At 40.4% G+C, this 12,106-nt stretch overlaps 1 protein-coding gene across 1 annotated transcript; it reads left to right on the top strand.

Annotated features, from left to right (window-relative positions):
* Nucleotides 1–2,399: 2,399 nt before the first annotated feature.
* Nucleotides 2,400–12,013, top strand: LOC125234449 (protein wech-like). The gene is given in 3 exon segments (XM_048140695.1): nt 2,400–2,413; nt 4,590–5,574; nt 5,577–12,013. Coding segments are annotated over 2 exon segments (2,307 nt in total). The 5' UTR covers nt 2,400–2,413; nt 4,590–4,616; the 3' UTR covers nt 6,926–12,013.
* The last annotated feature ends 93 nt before the right edge of the window (nt 12,014–12,106 follow it).

The raw sequence follows: 12,106 nt of genomic DNA, 5'->3' as shown, positions 1-12,106 counted from the left end.
ATTCGAATAATTCGGATAATTTCGGATAATTTATTAAAGGGAACAAAATTAATGTTACAGGTGCGTATAAGCGTGGAACTGATAACGGCTGAGATAGATGAGCGCCATAATGCGAAATTTACCTACATTTTTATTTATTTTTTGCGTAAATCAGCAAACTGTAGAAATTAAAACACGCCTAGCTCTCTATCTTTAGTTCTATGACTAGAATCTTGCAATCAGATAGTGAGCTGTTGATATAAGACAGTTAGTAGTAGTGATTAGTTAGGTGTTAGGTATAACGAGAAGTTTTTCTGACAACACCTTTACCTTGGAAATGGATGGTAGAGAGGATGGCTTCTGTAGAGTGGAACGTGAGACAACATCATTGGATATGATGATGGTTATAGGGTTGTCATATTATCCGATCCGATATCGGATATAGGAAGGATGTCAAAAGGCAAAAATCAAAGATGGCGCCTTGAATGATTTCGAGAATGTATAGGAGTCGGTCCTTCGCTCGATCGGATCGGATACTCATCTTATCTTAAATCTGCGGGGGCCCTTCCGGATACACTTCGACCCATCGGGATCTTTTGTGCAATTACCCCCTTCGATCTTAAGATCCTTCAGCTATTCAGGACCTTCTCGACCATCTCCACGTATCGGATGATGAGGCTCATGGGTAGTTGTCTTTTGCCTAGCTTTCCTAGCTTTTTGCTGCATCCAGATTCTACCCTCCGCATAAAGAGCTTTGAATGCTTCAGACCTACCAGGGCATCCCACTCTTTTTGGTGATTAGCCTTTGTATGGTCTTTCATAGCCGTTTTAATGGTTCCTTGTGACGTTGTCTTCAGACCTGGCCTTGGCAAGTTCATCAGCATTTTCATTGCCAATGAAGCCTTCGTGCCCCGGTATCCATACCAGTTGCACCTTGTTTTGCCTTCCAAGCTTGTTAAGAGCTTGGATGCCGTTTAATATCAGTCTAGAGTCAACTCTGGGCGATGTGAAGGCTTTCTGAAGGCTTTAAGAAGACTTTCGCTGAGTATATAGATATTCTTTTCTTGGGTTTGTCTAACTATATTCTTATGTACACAGGTAATTATTGCGTATGTCTCGGCTTGAAAGACAGTGGCATAATTGCCCATGCTGATACTACCACTGTAGTCACTAGTCATTTGCATAAATGCCTACGCCCGTACCAGATGCCATCTTGGACCGGATCGGATACTTAATATAAAAAGTTGAAAACTCTTTTCGTAGGCTCTAAACAAAAGCGTCCTAGTTAGGGTCTTAGAACAGGAATGAGGAAAGATATAGGTACTCGTTCAAAACAGAATAACCAAAAAAAGAGAAGACCAATTAGTCGAAGACACTTCCTATCCAGGTGTGGATCATTTTAGACCTTAGTTGCACAGTGGCTGGTACCAAAGTACCAATGGAAGGGGAGAGGTGATAAATAAGTAAGTAAGTAAATTCTTTATTGTACCACCAACATAAAATATACAAGACATAAAATTTAAAAGAATGAAGAAGGAGGAGGAACGAGGCGAACTTATTTAAATATTCAAATCCAAAACGCCTCAAATTGCTCGGCAGCGATTTTATGGGTTTTAGTTTCCAAGCTGATCAGTAGATCGACTAAGATTTCAAAGTATAAGTAGTAATTAGACCGATTTTTGTGTATTCATGTAACTAAGGTCTTAAAAGAAAAATGCCTTATATTTATTAGTGAAGTGGAGGGAATTCTGGCGTACTAAATTGCCATGGAACTGATAACAGCTAAATTCGGAGTGAGGCACTAAATTTCAATTTCAAAAAAACAAGGGACCAGGAAATCTAGGTATAAATCTCCCTTATTAAGTACGGTTTTACAGATAACTTCACGTTAGCTATTAGCAGTAATGAAAGTAGGTTGGGGTAACGTTTTCATATTAAAAAATAATACTTGAACGTTTTTCTCGTTTTTTCTAATCATCCAATTAATCGAATATTTGATAAGAACTGAGTGCGTGGGGTGAGGCATTCTGCTTACTTCTTGTCCACGAATGCTTTCTTTGTTTTGTAAATATTAGTTTGATTTTGAAGATAAATAGGTGTTAACTTGTTAGCAATAACATTGTCCGTATTAAGAATTGATCAAAATTGGTTTCAGTAACGTCTATCTATTAAATATATTACTTATAAATAAAAAATAATGTTTATAGAAATTATCCGTTTATCCGGATAATTTCACTTGGATTATTCGAATATTTTCGGATAAAAATATTGGCGGATATTCGAATAATTCGGATATTCGAATATCCGGATTGCAAACCCTATGTATGAGTGAAATATGACAGGCCGACTGTTCGCGTTTCTGACAGGCGGTAACTGTGAGGTAACCGAGAGGGGGTCGGCGGCACTTTCAGCGGGAAGCGGGAGTGGCCATACTGTACGATAGTACTCTTTATTATACTGTGCTTCTAGTGTCGTCCAAGGACAATCTACCAATCCAGAAAATAACCACCATCGCTCATTCAATATCATTCACTTTCCCTATTATTATTCATATTTGTTTTGGTTATATTTACACGTGTTTAGCATTGTTTACGAAATATCACGCGTTGGCGGTTTTAGGAAGTAAATTATGCAGTCAGATTAATTGTTAAATTGTCGGTGGTGTTTTGATTAAACTCTTCCTAGATAGTAGTAATCAGTAAAGCGAGTAAAATCGAAATAAAAGCATAAGTAATAGGAAAAGAACAAATTGTACTGTTAAATAATTTCACAGACCATTCTAATAATGACTACATACATTACATGCTATTATTTCTTTATATTTGAATAGAATCAAAATCAAAACTTTACTACTTACTTAAAATTTGTAGGTAGCGTCTGCACAACAACTACCATTATTTTCTGTCGTGTGCAATATAGATAGCAAAAACATTTTTTCGTATATAAGTTTCTTTATCAAAAATGAAATGTTATAACTGAAAGAGTACAACAATAAATGGAAATTAATTGTCAACAATATGAAAAAAATGTAGACTTGTAGATAAAATCCTTCCCGTACATCTATTTCATTACAAACGCTCGGATCAATACTCGAAATGTTACTATAGCTATATAGTACACCATTAGATGGTAGGGCCCTTCGGAGCTAGCATCGATTTTTGGCACCCTCCGAACCGCGGGGGCGCCCAAGATGGCGTCGGGCCTCCGGACCTGCCTCAAGCCCCGAACCATCCCAAGGTCACGTCACTACCCGAAATATAAAATCTTAAGCCCCATCTCTTTCTGTCACCTACTTGGTAACATATTCCCTCTCTTTCTCGCGGTGCAATGTGGGATTGCCTCCCATCAATAGAGCCCAGGGTTGACAGATTGATGATTGTTGTAAACATGACCATGGTCAATGTGCAATGGTTAAAATTGTTAAAAATACAACAGGTTATACCGGATACCTGTTACCTGGTGTAAAGTTACTTGGTGAATTGGTCATTGGACCCGGGAATTAGAACCTATGATAGGGCAATCTCGGATATAACAGTATAGTGATAGTGATTCCTAAAGGTACTCTTCGTTTATATCGATGATAAAATTCACTTATTTTTTGAAAAAATAAATAAATAATGTAAACAAATATTCTATTGTCTAATGAATAATGATTTCATTTTGAAAGGATTAATTTGGGCCGGATCTTCCTGCTATTATTGACTGTAGAGTATACTAAATAAGTAGTTCTGTAGTCTGTTTTAAATTCTTTCTAAGTTGACATAACATTATAATGAAGAATCTATCCATTACTATTAATCACTCTATCAAAAACCTGCTATCTACCAAACTCATTGAATGAAGGAACGAAATTGTGCTGGCTTCAACACAATAATCAAACACAACTATTCTCTGCCGGCAACCCTAATCATAGTAAACGCTCTTTATCTATATTATGGAAAATTTTGGAATGCGACATTTACTAGTACCGTCCCGCTCTATCGCGCGTGATTATGGTTCTTTCTCCCTCTAGGGTCGCTACCTACGAGGGGTAGTGGTAGGGAGCGCACAAAAGATTTGGGATAGATTTTTTTCGCAAACTGCACTTTATGGAGTGGCACAGTGCACCCATTACAGCCGACCGGCTGGCACGCACACACGCTCGTTTTATTTTTTTAATAGTCAATAATAAACAGTTTTGTTTGTGGCCAGTTATTTTGTGTAAGTCGGCGCGGTGATAAGTTGACAGTTCTACATGAACTAGTTATTTTTGTTGATCGTGTAAGTGTAAAGTGATACCGTGTTCTCATTTCTTCACGTTTCGTTTTTGTGAAAGGCTCGTTTTACTTGTGTTTATTATGTTTTAGATTTGGAAATATTCGGGCTCGTAGGTAAAACACAAATTTTGAGAGATTGGTGTTAACTTGTATTATTTATTTATTTATTACATATGTCTTTCATGTAGTTTTCCATACGTTTCATTTTTATAGTAAACTCAAACGGATGGTCATCCATATTTATTTAGGAAAGTTTAGTTTCACCTATATTCCATGAAAAGCTCTGCTTAGTTTACTGTAAATAAATCCGTCAAAAGTGGTATGTACTCAAGTGTTGTCCTGTATCTGTTACAGGTCTAATGCCGTGACGTATCGGGAGGCATGACGTCGTTCGCCAACATGACGCAGGCGCTGAGCGCGAGCCTGCCCGCCGCAGCGGGCGCCGCCGACGCCGCGCACGCCGAGCCCGAGGACCCGATCGCAATGACGCACATCATCTGCAACCTGCTCGAGAACATGAACAAGCCGCACCCCGCCACCTCCGCCTCCTCCATGCCCTACGACATCTGGGCGCTGCCCTCCTGCAGCAGCACGCTGCAGAACCCGATCGGCCAGAGCCGTGAGTACAACTCCACCTCCAACAATAACAACCAACATCACTCCAAGGAGGACAACTCGAGCGGCTCGCCCGGCACCTCCTCGAGCGTGTCAATCACCTGCTTCCGCTGCGAGGAGCGGACGCCGACCACGCGCTGCCTCGAGTGCAACGATCTATTCTGTCACAAGTGCTGCCACAGCGTCACCTCCGACTGCCAGCTCAGGGAGCACACTCTGCTCCCTATCCACCAGATCTCGCCCATCGGCGTCAGACCCAACTCTGTCAACAACGAGAAGGAGGTGTATTGCGAGCTGCACGGCGACCCCGTCAGATTCTACTGCGAGGCTTGCGTCGTCTTCATCTGCCAGGAGTGCACGCTGTGGGTGCACAAGGACCACTGCTATACGCCCGTCAAAGGGGCTCTCGACATGTGTCGGGTCGGTGTTTTAAGAGCTATAGAAGATACCAAAACGGGTACTAAAGCCATTAAGACTGCGATAGATCGTGCGGTAGCCATGTCGAAGGCGTACGAGAAGGAAACAGCTGAGGCTAATATGAAAATAAGAAAAGCGATGCGTTGCTACGCCCAAGCTATCGAGGATCGCGAGAAGTACTTGCTGGATAAAGTGGAAAAGCTGCGCCAGGCAAAAATGAACGAACTGACTGACCACATGAACACTCTGAGAGGTATTTTAGCAGGCCTCGCGCATACAAATGAGACTTTAGTGCGTAGCATGGACTCGGAGGCCTCGACTTATTCATGGCCAAAGAAAAAGGCAGAGCTCAAGTAGACTACTTCTCATGTATGTTTAAAAACATGTATATGACAGAGGAACGTATTATGTTTGTACCTCCCAACTATGATTTAGTAGATCAGCTGAAGAGACAGTGCGACGTGCAGTCCGCCCCGGCCAGCGCCATGCACACCCTCAGCTCCGTCCCTGCTCTGCAGTCTCGTCAGTCACTGTTGTCTCTACAGTCAATTCAGTCTGCTCAGACTTTTTCACCTCTAACACCATACAACATGTCGTCGACTAATAGCCTGAGATCGCTGCCCGACTACACAAGATCTACTAATTATTACGATCATAGCATTTCGTCCAGTATGGCATTGGATTCCAACTTGCCCCGCGGCATCGGGCAAGCTATTCCGGGCTACTGGATGTCAGTGTCAGTCAGACCTACAAGAAGTCCAGTTCCCGGGGTTCCTATGTTTTCATTTGGCAGAGAAGGGCAGGACGAGGGACAGGTATCCCGACCTTGGGGTTTGTGTGTTGACAGAGAGGGCAACATCATTGTCGCAGACCGAAGAAATAACCGCATTCAGATCTTTAACAGCCGCGGAGAATTCAGAACAATGTTTGGTTCCAAAGGAACCGGCCCGGGAGAGTTCGACCTGCCAGCAGGCATCACCACCGACACATACGGGCGTATTATCGTAATCGACAAAGACAATCACCGGGTTCAAATATTCACTTCCTCGGGAAATTTCATCCTCAAGTTCGGTTCCTTCGGCAAGGAATGTGGCCAGTTCCAATATCCCTGGGACGTAGCCGTTAATACACTGGGAAATATCGTCGTGACCGACACTCGCAACCACCGCATCCAACTATTCACCAGTGACGGGACTTATATCACAAAGTTTGTGTTCGAGGGGGCAAACCCCGCCAAGATGTTGAAGGGGCCCACGACTCCTAGAGGCGTGTGCTTCACGACATCGGGCAACATAATCGTGTCCGACTTCGAGAACCACCGGCTGCTGATGGTGGACCCGACGCTCTCCAAGGTCCTGCACTGCGTGGGGCGCGAGGGATCGGGCATCGGCGAACTGAACCGGCCGTCGGGCATCGTGACGGACGACGACGGGCGCATCATCGTGGCGGACTCGAAGAACCACCGCGTGCTGGTGTTCACGGCGGAGCTGCGCATCCAGTGGGCCGTGGACCTGAAGAGCCCGGGGCTGGACGACAAGGACCGGCCCAGCGACGTGGCGCTCACGCCCGACGGCTACCTCGTCGTGCTCTTCGAGACGCTGCCCGACACCGCCCGAGATATCTCCTCGCACGGCAAGCAATACATCAAGGTATATTAATACTAACTATATATACATAGCTATTATGTTTACACTAGCTGTGACCTAAGGTCGATCATATTCTATTTTGTTTTGTTTAAGTTGTGATTTCTTTGATAACGTGCCAATTTTATTATCCATTGAAAAGGTCCGATTCGAGCATAGCTTGTCCGGAAACTTAGCATTTGCTCATGAGAAGTAATTGCAATCAAATTCTCCTTAAAATATTTTGTTAGATGTTTGGTTACCATAATAGTCATTTGTTTTTTGATATCAGCATTAGACTAGTCTTTAAGGACCAAACGTACACGATGTAGTAGCAACTTATTATCGGTAGCCGTCAGTATCCATAGTCTACTCTAACCTAGATGTACACCAAATCCATAGTCGGAGCACTTGCATTATGTCGATTACGCTCTGTCCGATTAGTCTTACGATTTATAATATTAATAAGGAAAAACCTATAAATCGTAAGGGATGTAAAATCACAATGTGATGTAAAAGATGTTTTTATGTGAGATATTTTAGAAACTTAAAAAGTATTTTTCCAAAATGTTAGGTTTGCGTTTTTAAATTGGTTAAACTACTAAATACCGACGTTAGTGTTTCCTTACGCTAAGTTATTCGCATTTTAGTTCGGTAGGTATATATCAATATATATTTTTATTGATCGCTGTTATTAGAGCGCTGAGAGCTGTACTAATTGGCGTGAAAGCTGCTTATTTCTCAACTACTTCTAAATTATAATTTAGACGATTTGGAACGCAGGGAAGCGTAGTATTATTGTGCGAGAAAATCAATGCAATAAACTCTAAGACTGACTTTAGAAGACTGTCTTAAAGAGTCGGGGCCCCGGCGGAGCCCCGAGGCGCCCGCGGGCGCGGACTACCGCGGCGCTACAGTCGCATCCGACGCGCGTATTATTAATTTGAATAAGTATCGTGATATTTTTATTTCATGTTTAAAATGAGCAAATTTTTCGTTTAAAACTTAATGTAGTAAAATTTGAGACTGCGGCTAAATTTTTTGTAAATCTTTAGAACGCGTACGATGAACTGAACTCTGAACTGAATTACCGTAGCGTTCGACTCATATTGCGAGTCCGTCAGCTGTTACGACGTAACACTTTGTTAATTTATTTCGTTTGTTATTTTAGTTCGTGGAGGGTGTTGGATTGGTCTGCTAGTTTCTATACAAACATAAACGTATATAAACAGTGCGGTAGGGGGTATGAGTCCCTAAATAAAAGTATCAAGACATGCTGACTCAAAATTGACCGCCTTAGCTTCACTTTGCAATACTAGTCAAATATTATCTAGTAAAAAATAAATAAAGGCTGTCAAAGTTTTATGTGAGCAGCAATTGTCTAGGCTTCAATTGATGTCGTAAATATTTTATGACACTGAGAAATGATAGTAAAATCAGTCAGCGGTATTTATTATACCAGTATTACCAGTGTTTGTTTGTGATTATGACTAATAATTTTGATTACAGTGGCCATATGCTTTAACAGAAACAAGATTACATAAGTACCTATGGTTACATTAGTTACCCAGACATTACTCCCGTTCTGGTGGGAAAGGCACTTTTTACAGCCAAGAGCGTGTATTTTTTATTTTTTTTAAAGGGATACATATTATTACATATATGCTACTCGAGACACCTTACGCACTGACGCAATAAAATATTCATCAAAACAGCTTTATTGACATCCGGAGCGACATGTTACTCTCGCCTAAAAGCGTAACTTGTCTCCATTCAGTTTGTATAGAAGCTAGCGACCACAGAGCGACTGCATTCTTCGAATAAAATGGTTAAAGGCACTTGAATTTATTATAGGTAATTTATAGATATTCTTCTACAAATTAATTATTTTTTAATTAGTTAATTGGGTGGTCTTATACAATCAAAATTGTTGTATTAGGTTAAATATTGTAGCTAAATTTTGCCCTAAAGTTCTATGAATTGATGCATAATAAATTAATTATTAGAGATACCCACTTTGATATTCAATTTTAACGCTGTGTTCATTCGATAATTATGTGTTCACGTAATCTAATATAAGTTTACGTATGTAGTGGTGTCTGTGGAGGCACGCCTGTCGAGGGTTGGAGGGGATGTAGTTAAATCCAAATATACCTACTATACTAGGAGCGCCTCCGCGCGCGTAGCTTGTAAGTAGAGCGTAGACTTCGCTTCGCCGTCGTGGAAATACTTTACTATTAATCGCATATTATAAAGGTTTCTAGTATCAGTCTAATTGTCAAGTAGGGTGCCATATCGCGGCAGATGACACGTTACCTTATATATTATATCATAATAATGCTTAATAGGCAAACTAGTTATGTACTGTCCACGAATCCCCAAATACGAATTGGTTGTATTAAGACCTTTCTAGCTAGAAGATATATTTTAGATCTACTTACCTACTCATTAGAACAATGCCTGAATAATCGTAATTGACGTTCGCTTGAGCGAACTTTTCAAACATAGATGTAGAATTGCGCTAAAACTTTTAGGTAAAACTAGGTTGTAAAAGTTGAACTAACTCTATCCCTTTGTACTTAGGGTTAAATTAGTATAATTAATATTGAGACGTTTGTTGACTAACCCGGTGTACCGGCCGGTGATAGCCAATGTTATTGTAGCGCTAATTCAAGCAACAATTTTCTTGTGATGCGACATTTAGATTTTAATTATGGAACTGATTATAATAAGATGGCGACTAAAAGAGAGTCTGAAACTTAAATAATTGCTTAAGGGTCGAAAATTGTTGTTTGAAGAGAAGATTGCGGGAGCGGCCGCGTTGGGGCACTACCACCAAGTTGGAATTTAGAAATTCCTTTGTATACATCTCTATTGCTTTTGCTGTATTAAAATGACTGAGAATTAATATAATGGAATTCCTAAATTGTAATTACTAATTAGTGGGTGTCGCCGGTGTCTGTCTGTAGTGTAGTAGTGTGCGTGCAGTGTTTGCGTCTTGACGAATTGACAAATTCCGCTAATGATATAATTATTAATATTTTGTTTTCATATCAGTGATAGGTATTTTTTTTTGTTCAGTGCCATTATTAAAGTATTACGTTATTTTAAAAATAATGTGTGGCATGAAATGCATTTTTTAATTAATGTATTTTCGGAGAGTAATTCCTTTGTAGAATTCAAAATGATTTCGTAACCTAATATTTAACAACGAATCTCATATTTTCATGAAATCACAGTTGTTTGTAACGATCGATTGGATTTGCAAAGCAAACGCCGACAGCCATAATGGTGATGTACTGATTACGCGAGCATTCTAAGAATGAGCCGGTCTGTCATAATGACAAAACGTAATTTATAGTAGTCGGCCGGTCGGCAGCCTTCCTTGCCATCTTGTCCATGCCCGCTCGTGAAGCACTCGCATCAAACGTTTGTGTCACTATCGATTCACTGTTGCGCTAATCTAAAAATAGACTAAGATTAGAAACTAGTCACAAACAATGACAAATTGCTGGGCGCCAGTGAATCGTATGTCAGTTTTCATCTTCAACTGTCTACAAAAATATAGCGTTTATTAAAATATATAAAGAACAACTCCCAACATAGTAACGTTTAATTCGAGTGGTTCACGCGTGCGGGCGAGCAGGCGCCGACACCCGAGACTAGCTTAGCTGGGAGCTAACGAGGCATGACTTCATTTAAAGCACCTTTTTATTTGGCTTGGTTATGTTTTTTAAGATTTTTTTTGTTACTTTCCTGGGAAATGCGGTAACATCGAATATACACGTCGCAATTTGACTACTATATGAATAAATGAAACGGTTTTGGTTGTGCTTGGAAATTTCAGCAGATAACATTGCAATTTTCCCATAATTTTCGCGCAAAGGGAACCCCTTTAGAAAGGCCGACTCGTGTGGTTGGATGTTTCCGCAGCCAGGAGAGATTCTGTCGCGGAAGGCGACGCGTACCTCTTTGTGAGACCTGCTAGCAGCTAGCAGTAAAATTGTGGTTTTGTGATAAATACAATAAAATTGACAACTTAATAATTAAATAATTGAAACGTAATCATAATTTTTGTACAAGTTTTTAATGTTTAAAAACAACAGCAATGTATTCAGTACGTGTGTGACTGCGGGGAGACGCAACTGCATATTTGATACGTTTACGAGATTTTAGCTAATTGTATTAAGCCATTTTTGTGCTATTTTTGTAATGTTAACTAGGCGCTTGTGTTGTGTTAGTCTTAGTATAAATTATATTCATTCGTCTCCTGTTTATGTTTCGTGTGAGTCCTGTATCGAGGGCGCCTATCTATTCCATCGGGTGGCCGTGTTCCCTTATTTAAATATTGAAACTCATCGGGATGTCCAACGTTCTCGTGGAGCGAATAAAGATGATATTTCACAAGTCACGCGAGCGGGATTTGAAAACGATACCGCAGAACAACACCGCAGTGGAGCGCGGTATGGTTTCCAAGGCTCGGCTTAGCGTTGGCGGTCGCGAGTTCGTCTTTAGTCCAGCTCGCTCGTTACCACCACAATCACAAATAGGAGAGGAATGCAATGGTCGATAATATCATGTGTTACTGAGATAAGTAGTATTTTTGTACACGGCCGGCGGGGGCGGCGGAGGCCCCCGCGAGGCGCGAGTGTGTTCAAGTTAATATTATAACCGCATCTACCTCACTCGTAAAGCATTGAAGACTGATTGGAATTAATGTAACGGTGGTCAGATCACCGCTTAGAAGTCTGTTGTCTACTGATACTTTACGCCCAAAAATTGTACTGTGTGCTTTACAATTTAAGATATCAGTTTCGTTTCTAGGTACATAGTATTATTGTAATATTGTGCAACTCGTGCATGACGTGGTGGACAGCAGCCTTTTCTTTTTTTATATCTATATCTTACGTTAACTTCGGTAATACTGTTGAAAGAAGACTGAAATTTTATAAATGTTCCTATATTTTAATTTAGTGCTACCATATTTCGTTTACATTATTTTACCCTTTCGGTAATTATCATTACATTCTTATCTTATCAATTGTATGTGACGCTATATAATGTCATGAAATTTTTGAAAATTTTAATGGAATTTTGTATGGAAATTTAATAAAGTGATTGATAGAACAATGGCGTTATCATTATATAAGTACCTGAAGACTTGGTATGGAAATAACTCAGAGCGGAAGCTGTCTACTAGGTATTTCAAGTAATACA

The sequence above is a fragment of the Leguminivora glycinivorella genome, chromosome 16 (assembly GCF_023078275.1).
Source record: "Leguminivora glycinivorella isolate SPB_JAAS2020 chromosome 16, LegGlyc_1.1, whole genome shotgun sequence".
In the NCBI taxonomy this organism is placed as follows: Eukaryota; Metazoa; Arthropoda; class Insecta; order Lepidoptera; family Tortricidae; genus Leguminivora; species Leguminivora glycinivorella.
This window is presented reverse-complemented; position numbering and strand designations above follow the sequence as displayed.